Source organism: Ochotona curzoniae, unplaced genomic scaffold (genome assembly GCF_017591425.1).
Source record: "Ochotona curzoniae isolate NIBS_2020 unplaced genomic scaffold, NIBS_Ocur_1.0 contig_64, whole genome shotgun sequence".
In the NCBI taxonomy this organism is placed as follows: Eukaryota; Metazoa; Chordata; class Mammalia; order Lagomorpha; family Ochotonidae; genus Ochotona; species Ochotona curzoniae.
In genome coordinates, this window is record NW_024466502.1 from 1,401,340 (window position 1) to 1,428,428 (window position 27,089).

General features: G+C 57.8%; 2 protein-coding genes across 2 annotated transcripts in view; one reads left to right on the top strand and one right to left on the bottom strand.

Moving 5' to 3' along the window:
* Positions 1 to 8,362, bottom strand: part of COL4A2 (collagen type IV alpha 2 chain) — a 115,670-nt gene extending 107,308 nt beyond the window's left edge. The window contains exons 1-3 of the mRNA XM_040991534.1: positions 8,256 to 8,362; positions 7,479 to 7,559; positions 7,302 to 7,356 (exon numbers count right to left, since the gene is read on the bottom strand). Coding sequence (XP_040847468.1) covers positions 7,302 to 7,356; positions 7,479 to 7,559; positions 8,256 to 8,362 — 243 coding nt within the window. The remainder of the gene's footprint in view (positions 1 to 7,301; positions 7,357 to 7,478; positions 7,560 to 8,255) is intronic.
* COL4A1 (collagen type IV alpha 1 chain) overlaps positions 8,361 to 27,089 on the top strand; it is a 102,380-nt gene continuing 83,651 nt past the window's right edge. Inside the window, exon 1 of the mRNA XM_040991007.1 lies at positions 8,361 to 8,444. Coding sequence (XP_040846941.1) covers positions 8,361 to 8,444 — 84 coding nt within the window. The remainder of the gene's footprint in view (positions 8,445 to 27,089) is intronic.

Consider the following 27,089-nt stretch of genomic DNA (forward strand, 5'->3'; position numbering starts at 1 on the left):
TGGTCCAGCACTGGCCATTGTGGACATCTGGGAAATAAAGTAGTAGATGCAAGACCTCTCTGCCTCTGCCGCTCTCTTTAGAACTCCAGCTTTCAAAAATAAGTAACTACATACAAGGGCATCAGGAAGCTGCATCTATCTGGGCCAGCTTGTGCCAGGTGACCCGCGGCATGGGGTCACCGAGGAGGCGGCTAGGGAACACAGAACCTGGCTCTCCGTGAAAGCCGCCAAGGCGAGAGGCCCCTCCCGGCACACCTCCGCCCTGAGCCAGCTGAGCTGGAGCCTCATCTTGGTCATGCCATGTCGGCAGCTCAGCCTGGGGGTGGAGGTGGCTTGCACTTTCTCCCCAACTCTAGACCCCTGAGTGTCATTCTTTGCAGCTTTCAGATGTGCATGTCCTAAGGAGGAGGGCCCATGTGGACTGAGAAACACAGAGCCAACCCCACATGGCCACCATGAAACATCACTAGCACTTCCACGCTCGGGTGGCTAAAACCTTTATTTGCCTTTTTTTTCCCCTCCCTGATCTCTGAGGACACCTGCCAGCCTGGGCCTCTTCCCGCACCTCTTGTGAAGAGCAGAGGAACCCACACAGCACTACATGGCCAGCAACACAGCACCACATGGCCAGCAGGCAGCCATTTGGCTGCCCAAACCTGCCAGATGTAGGGTGACATCCGACACCCAACACAACATACCGTGCCCAAACCCGCTGCGGCTCGCCTGCAGGGCTGGGAGTCCCAAGCTGGGGAGATCCTGCCCTGCACAGAGCACCTACTATGTGCACCCGTGGAAGAAGAGCTCAGGGCAGGGCTCTTAGCATTGCAGTTGGCACATGGAGATGGACGCTTCTGTCCAACAGGGCACACTGTCTCCCTGTGGGCAAGCCTTCTGCACAGGCCCCGGGCACAGCCAGTACAGCTAATTTCAGGGAATTTCTAAGTCTAGATCCACAGAATCTTCCAGTAGCCTCTTGCTTGGCTCCAAGTCAGCGCTGTGTCTGCACATCCTGTCCCCCCCACCCTGCCTTGGAGGCTGAGCTCAGACCAGCTTCCTGCCTGGAGCCTCCCAGGGGATCCTGGGGAGGACAGCAGGCTGTGGTGCTCCTTGGCCCACTCTCACATGCCCCTGGGTGTCTTCCTGAGCTGTCTGCTGGTATCTGTTGCCTCTGGGGTCCCAGGGCCCCTGAGACAGCCCTGGGGCTGGGCGCTGCCACCTGGCAGAGCCACAGGCAAGAGAACAGAAGCTGCCTGCACTGCCCAAAGACAGCCCTTCTCCGTCTCGGGCCTCAGCAGTCCTGGCTGGCAGCGGAGGCAGGAGTGCCCACTGGCCACGTATGCAGGTGTACGCTTGTTGTATGCTCTGTGGTTTCAGTGCTCTATGGTTGAATGGGTGAACAACATGGAAACATACTTCTAGCAAACAACTCATACATATTTTGTGCACACACTGGTCACTGACAGCCAGGGCCCCAGTGACACTGTTGCCATTTGAGTCGATGTAAATGCAAGGCAGGATGAGCTGCCCACTGTCACACTGGGGAGCTAGGAGTGGCCAGGCTCCTCTGTGGTGAGGAACTTCCCCACCGGCACGAGGATTAACAGCAGAAGAGGAGAAGCAGCGAGTCCAGGTCCACCCTCCAGCCTTCCCGCATGCCCCTGCTGTGACTAAGCTTGGATCCGGCCCTGGCCGTACCTGTTTTAGCTGCTCTGGGGCTCAAGGTCGGCGGCACCTGCAGGAATTACTGACTCAGGTCTGATCCTTGGGATTCCATGAGGGGGGCGTGCCACAATGTGCATGAAGCAGTGAGGACCTAGGAGGAGGGAGGCCCTACCCAGGCCTCTGATGCAGCCAGGTGGGCTGCAGCTGTCTGCCAGGGATGCCCTGGCACATCGCCTGGTCCCCTCCACAGATGGCCACAGGTCTGAGAACATTCAACATGCAGGAACACATGGAGGTGGGGGGGCAGGGGAGGTGCTCATAAAGCAGGAAAAACTTGGTGCGGGTGTCCAAATTTGTTGCACCCAAATAAGTTTGCCTTTCAACTGCCTCTTCCACGAACCTTGGACAGAGCCTGGTATATCGTCTAGTAACTTCTGTCAGGTACCAGACAAGTGGACCACATCACATAAACCCGCACATCCTTTCACAGTTCCCACAGAGGACATCTCCTGCGCGGGGTGGAGACAGCAGCCCAGGAATTTCACGGGCGAGGCTGCAACAATGAGCCAGGAAAACAGCATCTTCCACAGGCTGGGCTTTCCTTCCTTTATCACCATATATGTCCACATCGCCCACCGGGTTGGAAACGGGAAACCCACAGTGGGACACAGGGCAGGAGCGCCGAGCCAAGATGTCGGCCTCTCCTCTCTAACAAGAGAGCGAGGGTGGGCACTTGAAGGAGACCCTTCAAGGTTTCTGTTCCAAAGCACAAGCTCCCGCAGGCGTCCTGACCTCCAACCCAGGGCGCTGATAGGGGAGGGCCAGCAGACACTGGTTATCAAGGGCAGGGTGGAGACAGGCCGCAGGATGTCCCCACTCCTGGCCCGGATGCAGAGGCTAGGGCTCCTGGGACACGGCTGGCTTGCAAGCCCACCAGACGGCCAGTACTGCGGTGTACTTGGCCTTGACCACCATGTCACTTGCCCACCCCTCATCCTTGGATGGGGGCTGGCAGGGGGCTGGCAGAGAGCTGCACTCTTAGTGGTACAGGAAGTCAAGGGCCCTGGGAAGCCCCAAGGGCTGCAGCCCGCCCTGTCCCCTTGAGGCTCCGCCCCACTGCAAGCTCAGGAACCAGGGAGATGGCCATCCCCTCTCAGAGCCCTGGGGAGCAGCCCAACCTAACTGTGACGGTAAAAGTCCTGGCCCCCGGTCCGGCCACTTGCCCCCACCAGGCACTGCCGGCTCTTAGCTTTCCAGCTCCCACAAGGTCACTGGCCAAGGGCATTGACCCAGGGACATCTCCCTGCAACAGGGGCCAAGAAAATGCCACCCCCCACTGTTCAGGGACACTGGGGCTTCATTTGCAGGGCAATGCCCCCTCCCAGGCCAGGCCACACTCCCTCCCTCAGGCCTGCCCCCTCCCCCTCCCCCGCTATTTCCAAGTACACAGAGAAACTTCTTTTGACTTGGTTCATTCGCGAAAAGAGCAGAAGTGTTACTGTGCCCCTGCTGGCCACATCTGCTGCACCACAGCACAAGGCTGTTGCTTGCCCAGCCTTCTCACACACTCATCCCTCCGACTCCTGCAAGCCACACGTGGGTGCCTCCACTTCCGGGGAGCCGACTCTCAGAAACCACTTTAAAGATGATGCCGAGAGTCCCAGGATCTCGTCTGCCCAGACCTCACGCTGGTACCTTAAGATCTTATATCTCTGGACATACCTGTCCCAACCACAAAATCACATGGACTGGAAGCTAGCAGTCCAGCGGACAGCAGACTGCCCTGGCACTTTGCCCACTTCTCACCAGAGCAGTATCATCTTCTGGGAGGCCATGCCAACCTCAGAGGATCTTTCCAAAACAGCCTGTTACTCTGAAAGACGGGAATCCACAGGCAGGGATGCCAGATTCTACAGCTGCAGGACCTGCCGGATGCCAGGCCCCTGACAGTGGCTCAGAGCTTGCTGTCGAAGCCGTGTCTACCCTGTGCTCTGACCCCACCAATGGGACCTGCAGGACCACGTGGTCTTCCTAAGATCAGATACAAACCACCCAAACAGACACCCCAGCCACCTGACATGCCAGTATCTCAGATTTAGTCCTGGCTGTTCCACTTTTGACCCAACTCCCTGTTAATGTGCCTCAGGGGAAAGAGAGAAGATGGCCCTTGCACCTACTTGGGAGACCTGGAGGAAGTTCCTGGCTCCTGGTCTGGGCCTGGCCCTGGCTTGGCTGTTGTAGCCATTTGGGGAATGAACCAGCAGAAGGAAGATCTTTAACTCTGCTTTTCAAACAATCTTCAAAATGACATTCCAATCTCAGCAGCCCAAATCTCTTCTGGAAATGACTTCCGACACCCAAACTCTACAAGCTGAGATCACGGCTCACCCTTACAGGCGGCAGCAGCCTGTGCTGGGCGGTGGGCGGGAGGGACCTAGCGTCTCTGATTCTAGCCTGTCTGGAAATGTTGGTCACCTGTAGTGGCCCCTCGCCTGTGACTACATAACAGCGCCTGCAGCTTCCCTCCAGGTCCCAGGTCTTACCCTGTAAAGTATCTCACCCAGGATCAAAGGGCTGGCCCTGGGTGGCCACACCACCTCCAGGAAGGCCAGGCTTACCAGCTCCGTGCCGCACCAGCTGCCCAGACGTCACCCTCTACCTCCAGGGTCACTGCCCCACAGCGGACAGTGAAAGCTCCGCTAAGAACTCTGAGCAAAGAGGGACACCCCTGATCAGATGAAAAGAGTGGGGCTCCCCACCCCCCACTGGCTACTCTGGCTGGCAACCTCTTTGCTATTTCAGCTGCCACCTCATTTTTCTCCCTCTCCCCAGGGACAGACACGCCTTTGATTTTTATTATTGCAGCACGAGCTGTTTTCCTTCTGGACTTCTCTCCTGGAGTTTCACAGCTTGCTCTCTTGCTCTAGTTCTGAACACACATGCTCATTCCCTCCTGGCCCCCTACCCACCTGCAGCTGCTCTGGCTGCTAGTGACACAGGTCCCTGATACGGCCCGTGATGGCGCAATCCCCCAAGTCGCCTCTGGAGAGGGGCTGGTTTTCTGGGAACCAATAGGGGACCTGGGGAGATGCCCGTTCCTTGGGGCCTGAGCGGGCATCACTGGGCCTAGTGGCCGGTGGAGTCGCAGGGAGCACCAGGAGGAGAGAGGCCCACTTTGGAAGAGAAGGGACAGGAGTGACAGCTGGCAGGCCCTTGGGCTGGCTCTCTACGTGGTGTCAGCTTCCTGGGCTGGAGCAACAGCAGCGACAGTGACACCCACGGCAGCCCACAGGGCCAAGGCCTGTCTCCATGCTGGGCCATGAGGTGGGGGCCCAGCCTGCTGACGGCTGATGCCATACGAGCCTTTGTACTCTGGAATCCTCTCCTGTCCAGGGAACACAGGCCTGGCGCTTTGCTTTTCCAGCCTGCGGCCTAGCTCCCGAGATAAGCAACAGAGCTGGAAGCCATGCAATGAGTGCTTTCAAGTCTCCACTCGGGTCAGGAGGGGCTCCGTGCTCCACCCCAGGTCTAGTGGGGACCCCCTGGCGTTGTAGCCTGCAACACCCACAGCCCTAACAATAGCTAAGCTCCTCCTGCTGGGAGATAGGGCGGCTCAGCTAGGGAAAGGGGGTGGCCCAGGCAGACCGCCTGAGTCTGGGATGGAAACTGGCCACATGGCCTTGCAAGGCGGACCTTGGAAGTGCACCCCCCGCTCCCCCGCAGGGTCCCTGCTGGGTCCTGAGCCCTGCAAGGCCAGGGCAGAGGTGGAGGTCCGCTTCCTCCCCCCCAACTCCCAGACACTGGAAACTGTGACACCCCACCCCCTTTGCTCTGTGCTCCTTATCCACAGCAGAGAGAGGACACCCTCTACCCCCTTTCCAGGAATCTGCTAACCCAAGGTCAAACCAAGGAGAAAGGCCCATTCCCTAGGAGACTGAAAAGACCCAAATGTGGGCCTCCTCCCTGGCGGCCAGCGGTCGGCACCTCCCACATGCTGTGTTCGCCATGGAGAGACTGCAGCCCAGGCTCCGTACGCCATTTGCCTCACTCCGACCTGAGGTGCCTCCTGATGCGGCTTCAGTGCATTATTGGGCACACACTGGCCTCCTTAAACCATCAGCTGCTCTCCCCACCTAACCAGCTCTTCCAGACTCCAGCGGCAACTTCCCATGCCAGGCAGGGCCCTGAGATAAAGGGGCCGTGATATGGGTCTCTTCGTTGCAGCCTAGCAGCTGGCAAGCGTGCAGGGGCGGTAGCACAGAGCGACTTGTTAATGAAGCTAGTTAAGGCTCAATCAAGCAATTAGTTCATGAGTAACAGCCAGGGCAGCACTCAGCAACCTCAGTTGAACCAAATAAACATCAGCCTCATCCTGAACGCCATGTTTGTGACTCTACAACAACCGAGAGCCTGACAACAGCTTGCTTCAGTTCTTGTGGCCTTGGATTCTGAAGGTCAGCCAGTGAAAGAAATGGGAGCTCAGGAGCCTACCACACCAGTGCCCTAGGTCCTTGGTTCCTGCACCTGGGCTCCACCCCAGAGGGTCTCGACTCCGAAGCAGCCAGCTCTTGGGACCAAGGTCTGGACTTGGAGCAGCTCTTCTGGGTCTTGGGCCACCCAATGATTAGAGGGAGCATTGAGGCTGTGCCGTGGCACTGACACTGGGAGATGGGGTTATGAGCTCCTGGGTGTTCTGAAGTCCTTGTCACAGACTTCATGGTCACTCTATGATCCCTGGGTCCCACACTGCTCAGACACAAAGCTCGGGGAGAATGGGGGTGGGACGCCACTGCTGGGCGCAGCTTCCAGGGGCCTGCCTACCCCCAACTACCCCCTGTGTGCACAAGGGGAGCCCCACGGCGTTGGCTTACTGACCATCCACGTTTTACACCAGGACCGTGGTGGGATGGGAGGAAGAGATGGAGGGAAACTGGCCTGGAGCACACTGGGACCAAACTCTCCAGGCTTGGAACATGCGCAGAAAGCAGCAGCATGGGAGAGCCAGTCCCCCCTGCCCCCCTCAGGAAAGAGCCTCCTGCATCTTCCATCAGGGCAGAATGGGATACAGCAGTGGGGGCCACACACCAGCTTACAACCCACCCCCAGCCCCCTGCACAGGCAGGTCTCAGGGCCGCAGCCTCCTGGCGGGACAGCTGATGCGGACACAGGTGGGGAATGAGGACCCCTGCGTTTTGAGTCCTGTTGAAACCCCAGGAGAGACAGCCACATCGGTCCTGTGTGAGCCGCGGCTCCTCCTGGGGAGACCCCGCAGTGCCCTCCACGCCTGCGGTCCCAGACCCGCAGTGCCACCTGTGGCCCCGGGAGAGAAGGCCCAGGTTTTTCTTAGGCTGATTCCAACCACAGGGGCAGCCTTTTCATTGCGCCCCGCCTATTTCCTCAGAGCCTCGTACTGCACAAAATCAACCCCCCCTGGGTCCACCACAGCAGTCCCAGTCCCCAGGCGGCGGCCCAGTCTTTCCTGCTTCCCCAAACCGTGCCGTGTTCCCCGCAGTGCCCGAACTGTGTTCTCTGGGTCAGGTTTTCAATTATTAGCCCGGGGCAAAGGCAGGCGCACCCGGACGCACACCCACACTCCAATGGGCACCGGCGGGGCGCGGGGGTTGGCCGCCAGCACTTACCGCCAAGGCACTCTGCCACAGCAGCCCCATGGTCACGGTCCCCAGCAGCAGCCACCTGTGTGGGAGAGGAGCAAAGAGCAGCCTGAGCCTGCGGGCCCGGGCTAGTCCATTCCTGAAAGTTACCGCGTGCGGGGGCCAGGGAGGCGGGAGGACACGGTGGGGCGCAAGGCCACTTACCTCCGTAGGGCAGGGCCCGGCGCCGCAAGCCGCTCTCGGCCCATGGTCCCCGTTGGTCGTCTCCGCTCGGTCGCTCCGCGCCTAGGGACGAGAGACAAAGCGGGCTGAGCGAGGGGAACGGCGGCAGAGCATCCTCGCCGCTGGTTTCGATCCGCTCGAGACGCGGGCACGGCGCAGCGCGTTCCCCGCTTCCCGCAGGGGTGCCTGCCCGAATCCAGCTCCGGACGTGACAGAAGGCAAGGCGCCTCGGCTTTAGGCCCGGCTGGCGCCGCTCGGCCCGGGCACCGCGCTCCCTGCCGACCTCTCCGTCTGTGCTCCCCCAACCCACTCCGCAACAGAGGCTCGCGCCGGGCGCCCCCCTTGTCTGCACGCCCTCGGGCCTGGGTCTCGGGGCGGCGCTGGGGTCGCTCTCACCTCCGGGCCGGGCTTCAGGGGCTGCTGCCCGCGCGCACTGACCGGTCCAGGAGCGCCCGCTCAGAGCTCTCCGCCAGCGCGACCGGCCTCACTGGGCCCCGGGCCTCTGGGGGTCCGGAGCGGGCGAGCGCTCGGGCGCGGGGTCTCGGAGCCAGAGCCCTGGCGTCCCGGCGCCCGGCGGCCGCAATCCCGGCGCTGCGCGCTCCCGCCGCCTCTTACCCGCGTCGCAGGGTCCTCCCCTTTGAGACGCCGCCCGCGCCCCGCCAAGGGGAGGGGGCAGCGCCAACAAATTGGGGAGCTCCGGCGGCCGCGCTCAGGTCTCCGCTCGGAGCCGCCGCGCCCGGGACGGTGCGCAACGCTCACGCCCCGGGCCTCCGAGAGTGAGCCGCCCGCCGCAGCCCCCGCGCCCCCGCCCGCCGCCCCCAGCCGCCCCGCGTCGGTCGCCGCCGCCGCCCGGGCCGCGCCACCATGGGGCTCCGGCTCGGCTTCTGGCTGCTGCTGCTGCCTGCCGCCCTGCTGCTGCACGAAGAGCACAGCCGGGCCGCCGCGAAGGTGAGTCCCTCGCCGGCCCGCGTCCCGCCTTGCGCCCCGGGAGTCCCGCGAAGGCCCCTTTGTCCGCGCCGGGAGCCTCCCGCCCTCCCGGCCGCCCGCCTCTCCGGGTCCCTCGTGGCGCGGCCGGCTGCGCTTGGGGCCGGTCCGCCCTCCTCCCCTCAGCGGTGTGTGGCTGCGACCGCGCATCCATTACGGAGGCGCCTTTGTTAGGGGTCGGGGTACCGGAGAGTGAGCGTGCGACTGCGGGCCCTGCCCGGGTGAGAGCGGCCGGGAGCCGCCGGGACTTGGGATCCGTGTCGCCCGGCGCCGCCACCTGCCCGGGTGCGCCCCGCGCTGTCTCGAGCCCCAGGCACATGTGCCCAGGCACGGCTTTGGGCGTGTTGCTCGGTGTTTGGAGACTAGTGGCTGAAGCTGCATGGCCCAGGGCCGCTTGCCTGGAAACAGCTGGGGTTTTACTCTCTCACGGCTTGGCCGCTGCTCGGGAGCAGCAGTGGGCTGTCGCGGGGGGTGCCCGACTTCACAAACCTAGGAAAAGAAAGTTACCCTCTCTTCTCTCGCTGCTCTCCACTACTTTATTACAAAAATAACGTACAACTACATTTACACCGGAGGGTGAGCCCAAAGTGAAACTCCATCTCATTGTTCCCCGCACGGCTTGTTTTCCCAGCTTTCATTTCCTCTGGCTGCGCGCTCGCCCAGAAAGGAGCCAGCGGAGCTGTGTGCAGGCGTCCAGCGCCGTCCCAGCCCTGGGCCCAGCCTGGCCGCTCCGGGAGCGCTGGCTGTCAGGCAGCCCAGAGGCCTGAAGGTGTGGCCTGGGGCGCGCTCTGTGCATCTGCAGCTGCTTCGGCGTCTCTTTTTCAGTCTTGCCCTCCCTTACTATTAAATAAACTTCACTTTTCTGGAAGAACCTTGTTCCCTGCCTCTACTGCACCCCACCTAAAGTATAGCCTGTGACACCCCAAAGTCAACTTGGCACCCACACTCCACACTGTGAGCTGTGAGTTTACCTCTTTGGTGAGGTGTGGAGAGGCCCATCAGCCACGAGCTTCCCTTAGGTCCCTTCTGGTCCAGGGGCCTGCCAAGCTGCAGGGACCAACAGTGAGCATGGCCAAAAGACTTCTGAAACAGTGGGCATTGGAGTACTGTCTTTCAGCCTACAAATAGCCACCCAAAGATGCCACACTCCCAGGAAGAGGCGGTTAGGGCTGTGGCTCGGAATCACCCCACAGCTCCCCACGCAGGGCAGCAGGCGGCTGTTGGCGCTGCGTTCTCTGGCTGATTTTCAGACACTTGGAGGACCTTGGAGCCTGAGCCACTCAGGTATGCAAGCTCCCGTGCTTACCTGAAATTCAAACCCCTGAATGTTGACTTTGGGATTTTTTTTAAACTTCCTCTTAATGATCTCTAAGGGACATTCTCGTCAACTGGCTTTGCCTGAGTGTCTGAAGCAAGCTGGTGTGTGGGAGCCCCATCTCCATTTGGGGGAACCTCTTTGATTTTATAGGATTAATTAGAAGTTGGGGGTGTGAGAAAGTCTGTCCTATGACTATGTCTGCATGCTCCCCGCCACCTACCAGGGACGTTATGGCCCTCCTGGACCAGCCGCTGGAGAGCAGCGCAGCCCCCATCAGCCAGGCAGATGTGCTTGCAACATCCTTTATGAGACACTTTATAACCAGGAGAGGTTGCAAATGTGTCGAATGGAGCTCTGAAGCCGGTGGGTGTGGCCTCTGGATCCGCACTGCCACCTTGGCTGCATTGGGGCAGCCAGGCAGGGCCAGCCTAGGGGTGCACTTTCTTAATGGGCTGCCATGATGGGCCATGTGTGCTGTAGTCCTACTGTTTGTTTGCTGGTGGGTGGATTTTCCTAGTCGCTGACTATAAGCTCATGCCCAAACACCCAGAGTAAAAAAGCAGGAGTGGGGCGTGGGGCTCAGCCAGGCGGAAGCACATTGCAGGGGTGATGGTCATGAGCCTCCCGTGCCCTCCAGCACTCCCTCCTCCCCCCTGCCATGGAATGGAGTGCCGGAGCCCTGCCTGCACACCCCGGCCCCGCCCTGCCCCAGCCAGGCTGGTCTGTGCAGAGCTGTGGGACAGCGCTTTTGTAGTCTGACTGGACAGAGTTGTGAACTGACCCCACGCGTGCTGCAGTCTTTCCCCCAACCAGCCACTCCTGGGCCGGGCGGACCTGGGCTCAGGCCGGGGCTTCAATCTGCCCAGAGCGAGGGCTGTGTTCAGCCGGAAGTGTCCCTCAGCACAGAACATCTAGCAGCAGATGCACTCACTGGGGGGTGAAGGGGTGGAGAAGCCCCCCGGCCCCCACATCCCTGTGCTGTGTGTGACACTGGGCTCCTGCAGGGTCCCACATTTCACGTCTCCCTTGGTGAAGCATGTCCCTGCAAGTTCCTTCCTACTGTACACGCGGGAATGGAGCCCTTTGCTGGCCAGTGCTGACCATGCCACGGCAGTGGGCATGATGCCATCCTGCTCCTGGAAGGTCACCGTCAAAAGTGTTGGGCAAGAAAGTAGACATGTGTTGTGTTGTCCACGCCATGTTCAAGGTCAACGTGGGCCCTGGACCGCTAACATAGCTTTGGGGGTCAGGAGCTCTGGGAGGGCGTGGCCCGTCTGAGCGTCAGGGGGGCCATTCGGTTTGGGTGGCCATGGCTGCCGGGCTGGGGGGTGGGATGGTCCCAGTGAAGGCACTGCCAGCTCCAGCCCCGAGCCCGGCCAGCAGGCAGCTTCTGCCTGTTTTCCAGGTGATGGATACTGGGCAGGGAGGGGGATCCAGGAGGCTACAGCATGGCTGGCTGACTCGAGGCGTGCGTGCCTTGAGGAACTGACCCAGAAAACCTGCCCCGGCTTGGGTAAGGACAGGAGGGGGCTCACAGCCCCACACATTACTCATTAACGCGGTGGCTGGCAGACTGGGAAGGCTGGGATGGCCCAGACAGCTGGCTTCTCGGGCTCAGAACTGGTAACAGCCACATGTGGCCCATGGGGGATGCTCTGAGAGCAAGTCCTTTCAGACCATGGGAAGAGGACAGCAAGAAACAAATCCATCACAGTGCCTCTTGCGCAATGCTTGCTGTCAGGATTGTTTCTGAAATTTGGGGGAGAAAAAAACACAAGAAAAGCCAGGAGCCTTAAACTCATGAAAACATTTGGTATTTGGAGCTCTTGGGACCCAGTAAGCTGAAGCAACAATAGAATGCCTAAAATAATATCGTTAGGCATTGTTCTTCCTGCTATTATTAAGTAGCCATTAAAAAACTCCCGAACAATACGGGAGACAAAGTCCTGACATTCTTAGGCAGACAATGAGAGGGGATGACTTTCTTTGGAGGGGTTAGGCCTGGGTGTGAGTTGGGGGTGGAGAGCAGTGAGCTGGCTCCCTCCCTCCCTGTCCCCTTACCCTCTCTTCCAGTCCGCCCCACACCTGGGCAGCCCTTGCCTCTTTTCACCTCTGTCCTTTCTCCCTGGCTGAGGTTCCTCCTGGGTCCTACTGTGCAGGTGCTTGCCAGCGCTTCCCGGATCTCCAGGCCCTCATTTGACATTCCCTGGCACCTGCTTGTGCTCCCTGGCCGCCTGTGTTGCATTTGCAGTGAAGCTGTTCTCATCTGGACTTGTTCTGTCATAGCACAGAGCCTCGGGTCCACAGTGCCTGAAGTGAGGAGGCTACCAGCACTTCCGGGAACCTTGAGTGGCTCTGCGAGGCCCTGCACGGGGCGGCGGGGAGTGTGTGGGGGGGGTGGAGAGGCCCAGGCTTGCCCGCCCCCGGGGCGTGGGTGTGGGCAGTGGCGTAGGCCTCTGTCACTACTGACGGTCATGTCCCCCTCTCCTCGTGGGAGAGAGCCTTCTTGTCCTTGGGCTAGAACCCCCAAGAGTCCTGGCTTGGGGAACCCTAGCCCCTGGTCCCCCCAGGGGATGAGTGCTGCCACTCAGTTTGGAATCTGGGGCAGATCCTTTGGCCCCAGACTAAACACGGCCAGGGAAACATACACAATGCCGAACTCTGCGTAAATAGTTTATTCCGTGGCTTAGCGACGGTTTGTGGAGGCTTTGTGAAGTTTTGGTTTTAGTCTGGACCTCATAAGAGCATTTTTCTCTTATCTGAATCTCTAAGCTTGCTTGATAGGCGGTTGGGCAAAAGACAGGTGCTGAGTGTCCAGCGAGATATTAGAGCGATAGCTCCTGACCTGCGCATGGGCTTCTGTGCGTCTGCCGGTCCTCTGCCCGGCCTTCCCAGCCTTGGCTTCAGCTTGGTGGGCCACCAGATCCAGGTGACTCGGCGACTTCAGGTCTCCGGTGAGGTCCCAGCTGCGAGCTGAGTCGGGACCAGAGTTGTTCGGTTTCCGTTTCCCTGTGCTGTCTGGAGGTTGGGGATGCCTCTGTGCCTGCGCTCGGGGAGCGTGGAGCCGATGGGAACCAGTGGTGGCCGGCACAGGGACTCTGGGGGCAGAAGCCCTGAGTAACTTGGGTGTTCTTGGGGTAGTTACAGCGTATGCCTCCACTGGCAATGCATGCCCTGTGTGGAGGGTCTCAGCCTCATGGCAGAAGGACAGGTTGTATCCAGTCCTGTCCTTTAGCATCTGGGCTCAGTTGTCTTGTATCCTGTTTAGGCACATGTCACAGATAAAAGCAGTGTCAGGTCTTTGGGTCTTCTCTTTCTTTTTTTTTAAAGAAAAAAGGTATAATTCAGTGGGTAGAAGATATGGCTGCTGCGTCTCTAACAATTTGAATAAGGCACGTGTTACTTTCATGATGTAAAATGTGTGAGTACTTGTATGTGCCACTCATGACTGATTTTTTGAGGCCAGGAGCATTTATTTTCATGCTGACCAAGAACATCAGCTGTAAGATGTCCTTTTCCTCCTTGGCTTTAGTTTTTGGCTTGTATTTGAGAGTTTGCTAAGGAGCCCAGGAACATCTTCAAGTCCCAGGAGGAATGGGGACTGCCATGCTGTTTGTCTGGTCTGGGTGACCCCCTCTCTGAGCCCGATTCTAGCTGTTGCTGTCCTCATTGCTGTGACAAGGAAGGCTTACCAGGTCAGAAGGCCATAGGACCAGACTTTGGCCATGTCCATCTGCAAAGTGTTCTGTTTGACTTTGGATCTTGAGTAGAAATTCTTGTGTTCATCAGAGCTTTGCCTCCATGCCACAGGCTTCTAGATGCTTAGTCAGACAAAGGGAGCTCAGGCTGCGTTAGAAGCTGGCCTTAAAGGATCCAGCACACGCACACATTTTTGGAATGACAGGCATGTCTGTGCAGCGGGTGGTCCTGGGGAGGGGGAAGGGTTGGTCTTCCTTATCTGTAAAATGGGCTGACCAAAGCGCTTTCATGTAGGGAACATTCTAGAGGAGCCGATGAGCTAAGCTGCAAAGCCTTCAGGTCGTGCCCGGGTCTGATCTGTTAGACTGCAAGCAAATTCCAAAGAGGACAGAGTGATGTCACTGAGGCCTGGCGGGGCTGGAGAAGACCACGTGGCAGTTCTCCTCAGCCATGCCTGCAGGAATGTCATGGTGGGCTCCCTGGACACCCCCTGCTGGAGCTCTGTATTTCTCCGGCTGGCCGGGGGAACTGCAGGTCCCGTCCCCTCTCATCCCTGCACAGGGGCAGTGGCCAAGCAGTGCCGAGTGTGGACAGGCCGCGCTGGACCTGAGGCAGCCTGGGCAGTGTGCACTGGGCGGCTACCCATCACTCCATTGCAGAGGGCGCCGATGGAGCAAGGAAGTAGATGTGGCCGATGCCAGAGGGGTGCTGGTCTTTGATTCCCCTTTTCCTGAGTGATGTCCTCTCAGCCTGGGGATGGCCACCGCTGGAGGCCAAACTTAAGGCCTGTGCACCTGCTGGACGTGGGCTTGATGTGGGCTGTGGACCTGGCACCCATCGCCGCTCGTCTTTGCCCAGGCGCTTTCGGCTCCAATGAGGAGTTTCTGTTTTTATGTCATTATGGCCATTTCCTGGAAACTCAGGACCATCTGGGGTTAGCGGTTTAAAATAACTCTGAAATTTTGGTCAGGAAATGGGCTCTAAAACTAAGATAGACTTGCCAGGGCAGGAAAATGGGTCGCGGGTGTCGGGGAGGGGGCTGGCACCAGCCACAGTCAACTAACTTCTGGGTGAGGTTGATTTTTGCTAAATGCATGAGGCCTGCTTGGAGTTGGAGCATGTGCTGGTAGGTTAGGGGTGGTGGGCCGAGCAGGCTGGCGTGGGATCTGGCCGTGAGCTTATCTTCGACGAATATTTTTTCTTGTAATCATGATGCAAATTCCAGATGCTTTTTATCAATTCCTTAAGCAAGTCTGACCAAGCAGCTACTGGTGCGGGAGGGGGGGGGGCGGCGGGGCGGACAAAATCAGGTTTTGTTTTCCCAGAGACTTGAAAATGCTAAGATTGTGCTGGAATTTAGGCTTTGAAAGCTTCCTGGAAAATTCTTCCTCGCAAGTCATTTCTGGTGGATTTCTTGCTGACCTCATGTTCCTGCCTTTCACGGGATTCTCAGCCGCTGATACACCAGGCGATAGGCGTGTTTGTTCTGGACTAGGTCATTCATTGCAAACGCACACCGCTTGGAGCATTGTCTAAGACCAGAAGCCAAATCTGTAAGCAGGAGTCCGTTGTTTTTCACCGCTAGCGAGGCCAGCAAGGCTGAGTTCCCGCGAAGCCCGAGGCGCCAGGCCCTCACGGATGAGTGTGAACACGGCCTCTGGTGCAGCTGGGCAGAGCTGTCCCTTCCTGTGCAACCTGCCGGAGGCCCAAGTGAAAGGCCGGGGTAAAGTCCAGGATGGGAAAACAGGTGTTAGGCTTCCCTGAAAAAACGAGCCTTTGTGCCTGTTCACCCTTGCCTTTTGTCACCAAAGTGGGGCTCCTGGTCTTGGACCTCAGCGAGCGCTTCTTGGGGCCACAGACACGGGAACCAGTGGAGGCGGGCCTGAGGCTTTGAGCTGCCCACTGCGTGAGGCTCTTGGTGCGTCAGCCTTCTCAGCGGGAAGGTGGGGCTGATGGCATAGTGCTCTGGCCCTTGTGCAGATAGTATTCATGTGAGAATGTGGGCCTGAGTAACTGTCTCTTAAGTGTTGGTTGATTTGGGCCCGGCGCGGTAGCCTAGCAGCTAAAGTCCTCACCTTGCATGCACCAGAATCCCATATGGGTTCCGGTTCTAATCCCAGCAGCCCCTCTTCCCATCCAGCTCCCTGCTTGTGGCCTGGGAAAGCATTTGAGGACTGCCCAGAGCCATGGGTCCCGTGGGAGACTTGGAAGAAGCTCCTGGCTCCTGGCTTTGAATTGGCTCAACTCCAGCAGTTTCAGCTGTTTGGGGAGTGAATCATCAGACGGAAGATCTTCCTCTCTGTTTCTGCTCCTCTCTGTACATCTGACTTTCCAATAAAAATAAATAAATCTTTAAAAAGTATCCAATAGTTCTTGTTGTTGATTTCATTATTTTTGGTAATCACAGGTAAATGTAAACATGGAGACTAAAAACTGCCTTTAAAAAAGGGTTAAAATAAGTTATTTAAAGATGAAGTTCTATCGACAGGGAAGGACTGAGAGGTGGATCTTTGACCTGCCGGTCCACTCGCTGAGTGGCTGCGGTGGCCAGGGCAGGGCTGAAGCCAGGATTTAGGAACTTCTTTCAGGTATCCTACACGGGGGCAGGAGCCCAAGCCCTCGGACCATCTTCCCACGGCTTTGCCAGGTGCATTGGCAGGATGGGGGTGGGACACGGTTTCAGGTCGGTGCCCATGTGGGATTCCAGGCAGCCGCTTGGCTGGCTTGTCCCAGCACCAGTCCCCTAGTGTCTGTTTTACCACAACTCCATCCTTAATGTGCATTTACACAACGCCGAGACTGTCAGTGAGGCTCACACAAGCAGTGGCAGGTTGTTTGAGGACTTACACAGTTCCATCCTTAAAGCACCCAAGGTGGGAAATTAGGGCTCGAGCTGTCTCCTGCTGCTCCAGGTGTGTGCGTTGGGAGTGGCGCACAGGCAGCCTGACCAGGGAAGCAGCTGTCCCGGGATGCCAGACACCTGCTGCAGATGCTTCTCTAGCTGGAGTAGCTTCATGTGCCTGTGGTTTGACTTGTTGCAGCTTTGCGGCTGTGGGTCATGGATGACATGTTTTGGCAAGAGGACCGCCTGTGAAATCTTTGGTACCACAGGGAAATGACCGCAGAGACTCTCGGGGGATGCCCAAGAGTGAGGTGAGAGCTGACCAGTGTTATAACAGCTTGTTTCTCAATCCCAGGGTCTACAAAGGTAGGGTCACCTTTGCAATACCCAGTGCCACTCTCGCGTGCCAACAAGTGCTCTGCGAATGCAGTGTTTCTCCCAGTCCTTGACATGGACGTGGCTGTCTTGTTGGCTCACTGATCCGGCTGGCCCATCTGCCAGTTGGTGGTCGGCCTTGGGCTCACGGCCAGTGTGTTCATCCGTTTCTGCCTTTACATCAAGCCAACTTGCAGGCGAGGTCTTCCTGACATTTGATGTCCTGTTCCTCTTTCAGGCTAAAATAAACTAAGAACAAAAGGTGTGGAATACCCATCTCCATGTTAGAGTGATGAGTCAAGAGGTCATGGTCTCCTTTGGGAAGCTGCCAGAAGCCCTTGAGCTCGTGTGCAGATATCAGGGCTTTGGACACAAGTGGGTGTTCTAGGTTGGGAGGTTCAAGGAATTTGCTAGGTTTTGTTCTGGTTTTTATTTTAAATGGTGAGGTCTGTTGCAGAAGATCCATCAGGGTGGAATGGAAAAGAGCCTGGATTTGGTAGTGATTCGGAATAGAGCTCTAGCAGACAGAGCCTCCCGTGGAGGCCGGCAGGATACAGGCCCTCGTGAGGATGCTGGGGACGCTGGCCAAGGAAGGCGCTCTTGGCAAGGCTTGGCTGTATTGTCCGATGAAACCTTTGACGTCTCTCTCTTGTTTCCTGGAAACACTAATGATCTTTGCATGTGTGGTGGAGACGGCCTGGACTCAGCTCCTCTTCTGGGGGTTCCCTTGCACCCTCGTCGGGGCACTGCAGGGGAGCAGAGCTGTGCTGAGTGCAAGCCCTGACCAAATCTGCGAGGAAATAAGGGCTGGCCATGCTGTGCCCAGCAGCGGCAGCATGGAAACAAGCCTGGGATTGGTTCACCTGCAGTGACGAGACCTGGTGATTGCTTCGGGGGCCAAGTTCCGAGCCCTAGAGTGAGGACAGAGAGCACGGGAGTCTTCTGAGACAATGACAGGTGGTAGGAGCGGTGTTTCCAGGGGAAGCACTTAGCTGAGCACCCCACGTGTTCCAGCCCATGACTGGGGATACACTTGCCAGGGTTGGGGATCTATAGATTTGCAAGGTTGTGTTGTCAGACCCATGAGTCAGAGGAGGCAGGACTGACCTGGTGACCTCACCCCAGCACCAGTTACCCAGCATGCCCTCAGGTGCACTGTTACCCAGCATGCCGTCAGGTGTGTTACCCAGCATGCCCTCAGGTGCACTGTTACCCAGCATGCCGTCAGGTGCACTGTTACCCAGCATGCCGTCAGGTGTGTTACCCAGCATGCCGTCAGGTGTGTTACCCAGCATGCCGTCAGGTGTGTTACCCAGCATGCCGTCAGGTGTGTTACCCAGCATGCCCTCAGGTGCACTGTTACCCAGCATGCACTCAGGTGCACTGTTACCCAGCATGCCGTCAGGTGTGTTACCCAGCATGCCCTCAGGTGCACTGTTACCCAGCATGCCCTTCATTTGCTCCCTGCCTTGGTAGGACACGGGGGTGAGTAGAGCAGATGGCCGGCTCATCATTTGTATCTTGTCTGCCCAATTTCATTTGAGCTTGGGAGAATGAAGGGAATTCTCTGGGGGCTAGGAAAGCTGAAGGAGTGAGCATATGAAGTCAGAAGTTTGGGAGACTCTTAGAGCAGGCAGAAGGTGCTGGTGCTGGGCCTGGAAGCCTCTCAGTCCCCTCCCCACCTTGTCAACTCTCTGTGCTAGCCTGAGCAGGCAGCAGCCCAGGAAGCCTGGGGATGCTCCACTGCTTACCCTTGGTTTCAGATCCCACATGGCGGTCCTCAAGGTCACGGTTGAAATAGAACTGAGGATGACACTGGGACCTGGGGTGGGATGGTGCGTGGGCTTTGGTTGGAGGCAGTGGTGAAGGGCGGGCTGGCTAATGCTCTGGGGGTGCAGGAGTGGGAAGTGGGGCCGGCGGATCTGCCAGAAATGTGGCTGGGTGATGCAGCCCTCGTAAGGGAAACGGGTGTGAGGCTGACGTGGGTTGGTCATTAGGCGTCTGAGTGGAGGAAGGGGGATGGGACACTGCCTTGTGACTTGGGATCGGCCAAGCCAGCTGAGTCCTGCGATCTCCTTCGAACAGCATTCATGTTTCTGTGATGTTGAAGTTGTTGTCTGCCTGGCAGTAGACTGGCCCGGCAGGCTGACTGTGGGTGGGGTTGGAGCACCCTGGTTCTTGTCTGTGGGGGATGAGTTTTGCTGCTATTTGGCAGTGGCGATGGCTACCTCTCCTTGCCTTTCTGCTTCCCCACTTGGTCCAACGTGAGCTCTGGGCTCTCAGCCTGAGCCTGACAGCTGTTTGTACGCCCCACATTGGCCCTTAGAAACACTTGGGCTGGGTTCTCTACGTGCTTCCCGTTGCAGACAGCTCGGAAACTCCCTGATTGGGAAGTGCTGGATTCTCAAACTCATGTCCTTGAGCCCCAGCCAGCTGTTCCCGTGCAAGGCCAGCCTTGGGCAGAGCCATCCCAGCCCCTCGTCCTGGTTAGCTTTGTTTGCCCGGGAGCAGGAGGGGCAGGCAGCATGCAGCCCTCTAGCCCTTGTAGAAGAGTCCAGAAGGCCCAGCAAGACCCCACCATATGCAAATTTGTTGAGCTGAATTCCTCGTACCCCTCAGGGGTGGCTTTTGGGGAGACGAACCCGGGAGCTTTGTAAAGGTGGTGTGTTCTGAGGCCTGGAAGCTCTACAGACCCAGGGTAGCTGTAGCGTTGGAGTGGTAGCTGTGTGCAGCAGTTTAGGGGAGCTGCCCACAGTGGGGGGCCTCAAGCTTGGTGGTTGGTGGGCCTCACCGTCTGTCTGGCAGGTGTCTCAGATGTGGCCTGGCTGAATGGAGGTGGTGTGGAGGGGGTCTTTTGCCCTCTTGGTGGGTATCCGCCCAAGCCTCGGTTCCTGCCCGTTGGTCCACCTTCCTTTTTCTCGGGCTGGGTGGCCCTGTGTGGAGAAAGACAGAAGGCCAACAGCCCCGCAGCCTGCCCTTCGTGTCCTCAGCCCCCACTTGTTCCAAATGCCACTCCTGAATTTTCTGGAGTTTTGTGTGGTTTCCAAGCTTGCTTCAAGGGGGAACTTTGAACTAGCACTGGAACAGGCGAGGTGGATTCCTCCCCAGAAACCTTCTGGTTAACTTCTGAGAGACGCAGTGTAACACACACACACATACACGCTCTGCTCCCTGTGTTGGTCTGGGAGAAGTGAACCCCAAGATGCTGTTGGGGGGCTGGTCATGTCCAAACCCCCAGTTGAACCAGCTCTCTCCATCCTCTACAGCAAGGATGAGCCGCATGTACGTGGGGTGTGGGGACAGAGCCCCGCTGGTCGCAGTGTCCCTCTGGGGAGCTGGGCTGGCCGCCTGTGTGGCACCTTGGCCTCCTGGCTTTTCCTGCTGGCGGCCCCAGTCTCACTGTCCTGGGGTCTCTTCCTTCCTTCCCTGGGGTGGGTTCCTGGAGGGCCTCCCTCCCTGTCTTCTCCCCAGCCTTCCCGTGTCTCCTGCTTGCCGGGCTGCTGACCCATGTGGGCAGGGCCACACTGCTCCCTGGCCTCCCGCTCTCTTGGCTTGCCTGCCTCCATGACCTCCTGTCAGGCTGGACGGTTGGTTCCTGACATTGAGTTCTGTGTGCAGATGGCGTCCCAGCCTGGTCGGAGCTGCTGCTCTGCCTGCCGGCACACTCTGTGTGCATCCCCTGAGGCCATGGCTGTGGCCGGGTCTAGCCCTCCATTAAGTCCCGCAGCAGTGCATTGGCCTCCATGCTGTGAGCTCCAGGAAAGTTGGCTTCTTGGAGGGACGAGTCTAGTTGTCTAGTCGTTGAAGTCAGACGCCTCTTTGTCGAGAGCGGCGTGGGAAGCAGCCTTTGCCCAGCAGAGGCAAGCTCAGGCGGGGTATTTCTGCATCTCCTGCTCCAGAGGCCGTAGGGGATGGCCGTGCAGCACGTGGGCTCCGGGAGCACCCGTAGCCACCCGGGCCTCCCCATTGTGCACTCAGAATGTGCATTTCATTTCTGGAAGCAGATCAGATGTCTGCAGGCAGGGGACAGGGTCAGGACAGTTGCCACATGGGTCCCCCGTGTTCCAGGCCTGGTGGTGAAGGAGACGGAAAGGCCGTGCTTGAAGAGGCATCCTGGGACTCGCCTGGGACTCTGCATGTGCAGGGTGGCATGGGGTGTCCACTCTGATTTCTGAGCCAGCCCAATCTCCCGAGCCCGTGTGGCACATCCATGCTTCCCACGCTCAGGCCACAGACATGAAGTCGCTTCCTCTTCCCTGTCTCCATCCCTGCCCCTCTCCTGTGGGTTCTAGTGGTTTCTGGGAGAGCCCATGTTTGTAAGATGCTGGGAGATTGGCTCGCACAGCGTGGCTCACGGGATGCAGGTTCAGGTCTCTATGGCTTGCATTTTGTTTCCAGAAGACACAGGGTATCCTCCTTGAAGTCGCTGCTCAGCCACGTGGCTTTCTGCAGCGGCTGCCCCACGTGGGGAGGGAAGCCAGCGTGTTCGGAGTCCCCACACGTCAGGTCAGCAGAGCTGTTAGGGCCAAGTGGAAGAAGAGGAACAGACAGATGAGGCGGAGGGAAGGAGATCTTTCTTTTCAGTTGCTCCGCTAGAATTGTGTGACTCCTGACTAGGTTCCATGTGGCGGAGCTGAGTAGATAATGAAATAGATCTGACTGAGGCACATGCAGAATGAAAGAGACATAGTGAGATCTTGGCTGTATCTTATGAAGCTAACTGACCTGCATTACAGCAAACAATCCGAGAGACAGAAAATTGGGTGCCAGTTCATGTCCTGGGGTCTCCACTTCCCATCCAGCCGCCTGCTTGTAGCCAGGGAAAGCACGATCCAGGCCCTTGGGTCCCTGTACCCATGTGGGAAACTAGAAAGACGCTCCTAGCATCTGCATCAGTTCAGCTCAGCTCTGGTGATTCGTCCATTTGGGGAGTGAACCAGTTGATGAAAGATCTCCCTCTTGTCTTTTCTTCTCTCTGTAGCTCTGCCTTTCAAACAAAAATAATAATAAAAAAAAATTTAAAGAAAATCCACCCATCACAGTTGTGCATCACAAGCATGACCGAGTTCTCAGCGGGAGGAGACACCTGTGACGTTCAGGGCCACACGTGGCCCCCGCACGTGGCCCCCGCACGTGGCCCCCGCACGTGGCCTGTGAGGTGTGATGCTGAGGGCCTGGGCTGCGGAGACTGGGAGGGTGCAAAGCAAACTTGTGCTGTGAGCAAGAACTTGAAGAGTGTCCATGGGTCATTTTTAGAATTCTCTCCCTGGTCGCACAAGCGTGTGATTGTTTTGCTTCTCAATAGCATAATGGTGACTTTGTGGTGCAGTCATGAGAACTATGAAGTTTGGAATGTGCCTTTTATTTTTAAGATTTTTCAGGGAACTCCTGCAGGCATTTCACTTTTGACCTTTCTGTGCAATGTGTGGTTGCCTGCTGGTGTGTCATGGACCGGCGTGTGTGTTGTTGTGTCTGAAAATCTGGCCGTATTGTCCAGATGTGATAAACATACTGCCAAGTAGGGCCAGTCAGTCGCTTCCTGTTGGGGCCCACAAATACATCAACGTACAATATTTTGGTCCACCTGTGGTGCTGGCATCCCATGCGGGCATCGGTGCATGCGCCCCTGCTGGCATCCCGTGCGGGCATCGGTGCGTGGGCCCCTGCTGGCATCCCGTGCGGGCATCGGTGCGTGGGCCCCTGATGGCATCCCGTGCGGGCATCGGTGCGTGGGCCCCTGCTGGCATCCCGTGCGGGCATCGGTGCGTGGGCCCCTGCTGGCATCCCGTGCGGGCATCGGTGCGTGGGCCCCTGCTGGCATCCCGTGCGGGCATCGGTGCGTGGGCCCCTGCTGGCATCCCGTGCGGGCATCGGTGCGTGGGCCCCTGCTGGCATCCCGTGCGGGCATCGGTGCGTGGGCCCCTGCTCCCACGTGGAGATGTGGAAGAAGCTCCTGGCTCAACCCTGGCTCTTGTGGCGGTGGGTAGAAGATCTTTCTCTGTCTCTCCTTCTCTCTCTCTAACTCTGCCCTTCACATAAATAAATAAATTAAGAAATAAGTCTTAAAAAGAAAAAATGGACACCGACTTCCTGTGCTCATAGACTTACAAGTAAGAATATACTCCTAATTAAAAGGGAAAATCAGAAGGAGAGCAGAAGATGTTAATGGAGAGGGGAGGGAGGAGAGGCAAAAAAAACAGGGAGAAGAGAAAATGAGATTGGCTGACGGGTAGATGACGCAGGTGCCATGGAGAAGTGCTTCGGAGGTGCTGGACAGCTGCTGGAGGCAGAGTTCGGGAGGAGACGGTGGCTGTGTGGAGGAGTGCTCAGCCTTCTAGGAGACAGTAACAGAAAGTGTGTCAGGATGCATAGGAGAGACATGGGGACGGATGGAGCAAAGAGTGAGTGTGGTGCAAAGCGGACATGAAGTAGGTGGTTGAACAGCAAAGCAAAATCAAATCAGGAGGTTGTGAAGGGGAGGCGCTCCCAGGACACCAGGAGAACCACTTCTGCATGGCCAGTTTCCAAGGCAAGTCCTGTGCAGTGCGTGTCTGGATTGGTCTGTGTCAGTTTCCTCCCAGAGGTGTGAGTGTGGTCCAGGGCCCTGAACAGGAGCAGCTGGGTGTGCCCAGCACGTGGTTCAGGACATGCTGGCCTTGCTCTCCCTGGGAGCTTATCTCTGCTTGGAGAGTGGGGATCTGTGGATGGTGTCCCAGGGTCCTGGCCCGAGCCTCATGTGCGTTTAGAGAACGAGACCGTGTCAGGAGGGGCAGAGATGAGAGCCGCCATGGAGAAGGTGGCAAGGGACTCTCAGGACCATCACTGAGGGGCAGTGGAGTCTGACCCCCGCGTGTCTTGGAAGCAAAGATGGACCAGGTTCCCGGGGAGGCATGCACTCAGGTGTCCTGGGTTATACCCTAGCGCCCCAGCTGGTCACTTCATAACGACAGGAAGTGTGAGTAGCTCTAAGCCCAGGCTCTGGGGCACGTGCTGGCATCAGCCCGGCTCTGGCTACAGCCCCGTGGAGTGGCGGAAGCACATACAGAGAGGGCTGTGTCTCCTGCCAGGAAGCCTGGGAGTGGCTCAGGGTTGTAGGCAAGTGACCTTATGTCTTCCAAGGACCATGACGTCAGGCACCGGGGCTCTTGATAACACCTCCTCCGACCTGTAACGTCAGGCTGCGGGGACACCAGCACCACTCCAAGCATAGCAGAGCGTGAAGCCGACGCTTGGAGCTAGGTAGAAGTTGTCGTTCTGGGAACCGTCCTGGGGGCTTGAATTGAGACGTAGGATGGAAAGCAGAAGGTGGGGAGCGTGCAGGCAGGAGGTGTGTGGGTGCTGCCAGAGGAGGGAGGAGCAGGCGGTGGGGACCCCTGGACAGTGAGAACCCACATGCGAGGCAGTGCCGGGAGAGGGGTCGGGTGTGGTGGACCAGCAGGTGGAGGGAGAATGGTGGGGGTGAAGGTTGGGTGAGTGATTGGGAGACAGGAGACTACGTCATTTCTGATCTGGAGCTAGAGGAAGGTAAAAGTGGCATTTAGAGACAGAAATGACTCCCTGTATTGGGCGAAGGAGACGTTTCCCTTCCTGGTATAAAAGGGACTGGCTGTTTGGTTTTACCGAGTTATCTGCAGTCTCGAGGCTTGGAGACAGCTCCTGGGGACTCGTAGTATCATTGGAGCCAGGTGGCAGAGGGTATGGAAGAGCCCTTGGAGGCTGTGTGCCAGGGTTGTGGGCACTGGGGAGAAGCTGGGTGCTGGGCTGCATTCCATTGTTGGGGGGGAGGAGGGTGTGTCACAGGACTGGAGTTTCTGTGTGAGAAACTGAGAAATAAAAGTGGGCGCCTCTGAGCTGCTGCCACAGAGTGTGGCAGACGTGGAACCACCTTCTGGGCAGCATTGGGTAGATGGGGCCTCGGGGCCACGCCGGGAGGGAGGGCGGGCAGGCGGGCTGGTAGGAGTTGCTGGCTGGCAGCTTTGCTGCGCTGGGGCAGTCGGTGGCCGGGAGGGGCTTGTGGTGCTTTGTGGCTGTGGAATGCTGGAGAAGGAGGAGCTGGGCTGTGCGGTCCTTCCCACGCTCTGTCCATCATGGCATTCCGTTCAGGTCCACCTGCCGTGAGAGGGGATCGGCCTGGTGAGCCTTGTTCTTTTACGATCCTCTGAATTACTGCGAGAAAATGGTCTTTCAGATTGGTTACTGGATAAGCTGACTGTGTGTGCTTTGTAGTGACGGGGGCTAGGAATGAGAAGAGTCAATTTGTGATCATGTAGAGTTGCTCTCTCTCTTTTGTTAAAGATTTATTTTTATTATGTTTTTATTAGAAAAGCGGATATACAGAGAGGAGAGACAGAGAGGAAGATCTTCCTTCCGATGATTCACTCCCCAAGTGAGCGCAACGACCAGTACTATGCCGATCCGAAGCCAGGAGCCTCTTCCGGGTCTCCCACGCGGGTGCAGGGTCCCAAAGCTTTGGGCCGTCCCCGACTGCTTTCCCAGGCCACAGGCAGGGAGCTGGAAGGGAAGCGGGGCTGCTGGGATAGAACCGGCGCCCATATGGGATCCCGGGCGTGCAAGGCGAGGACCTTAACCACTTGTGCCACCGCGCTGGACCCGAATTGCTCTTTTAATCAACTGAATGGCAGAGAGAGAGAGAGAGAGAGGAAGGGAGAGAGCAGCAAGAGAGCTTCTGAGCTCCCATCTATGGGGTCGCTCTTGAATGGCCTCAACAGTTGTGGCTGGGCCAGGCTTGCGCAGGAAGGCGGGAGCTCCATCCAGGTCTCCCACATGGGTAGCAGGGACCCAAGGACTTGAGCATCCTCTGCTGCCTCCTAGGGTGTGCATGAGCAGGAAGCTGGAATCTGCAACTAGAGCCAGACACACTAATGTGGAATGTAGGCATGCCAAGGGATGTCGGAATCCCTGTGCCAAACGCCCACCTCATGGTAGTCATAGGAGAGGTGGGCACATTCCATCTGACACAACGATGCTAGGATGAGCTACCTACTCATTGTGAGGGTTGTTAGGGGAATTAAGGGGGAATCAAGCCAAGTGGACGTTGAGAAATCTCAAGAAAATAAGGGAAAATGAACTCAAGTGCACTTGACCTGGGCGTCTTTGGTCAAGGAAGGTATGAGGGAGGGGAGGATGGGCTCTGTCCCGGGGCCAGCTGAGCTTGGCTGGCTTGAGTCAGCCAGTGCTGCAGGGAAACGAGGGGTTCCAGGAGGTGGGTAAGTGGGGCTCGGGCTGTGCCCTGCATTCTTGCTCGGGGTGCGGTGGGATCTTGGTTGGGGGAGGAGCCTGGCCCAAGATTCCCTGACATCTGGAGCCATTTCTGGAGCCAAGGAACTGGAAGGAAAATGGCCAAATGTTTGTCAGCAGGGACACAGTGCAGGTGTGTTCCTAGGGCTCTGAGGATGGTCAGGGTTCTGGGTTGTGCATGTGCAGTGTGCTTCTGAAGTGACTCCGAGAGCAGTTGTAGGTTCACAACAGAGCAGTAAAGTAGCAGGTGCAGAGAAGTGCCGTATCCCACTGCCTCTGCATCCCTGGCCTCGACTCCCCATGCAGAGGATCTGTTGGTTGGGCTGATTGAAGCTGTCATGTCGGAGGGGCAGCCTGAGAGCCTAAGCTTCCCTGAGCACCCACTGTGTCCGTCCTACGGGGCTGGACCAAGGTTCACTGGCATACTCAGCAGGGTTCCATGTGGAGTGTTTCGGCATCAGCAAATCTGGACTCCACCTCTTCACCCCGCACTGCTCTCCCCCTGCAGGCTTCCACCCTTTCCATTGTCTGTAGCCTCTGCCTTTCTCAAGCCACCCGACACTCAGAATCATGGACCTGTGCCACCTCCACAGACTGGCTGTGGCTTTGTGTGAGCTAACTTCCTGGTGGCCCCGAATAGCAGCCCGTTGTCCTGGATGTTTCCCAGGTGGTATGGCCGAGGGTGTCTTGGTTGCTACTGAGGGTTGACAGCTGTGAGTGAAGCTGCTGTAAGCATTGTGTGTCGGGGGTTCCACGTGGACAGTTTTTGGTTCATGGGGAAGTACACTGAGGCGTATGGCTGCTGGCTCTGAAGGTAATGGCATTTTAGGATTTGTAAGAAATTGCCACACTGTCTTCCCACACAGCTGTGCTGTCCTTCCACGTGGCCATGCTCACATAGCTGTACTGTCTTCCTGCTGATGTAGCTGCACTATCTGCTGACGTGGCCACACTGGTGTGTCTGTGCTGTCTTCCCACGTGGCTGTGCTGTGTTCCATCGTGGCCATGCTGACGTGGCCACACTGGTGTGGCTGTGCTGTCTTCCCACGTGGCTGTGCTGTGTTTCATCGTGGCCATGCTGACGTGGCCACACTGGTGTGGCTGTGCTGTCTTCCCA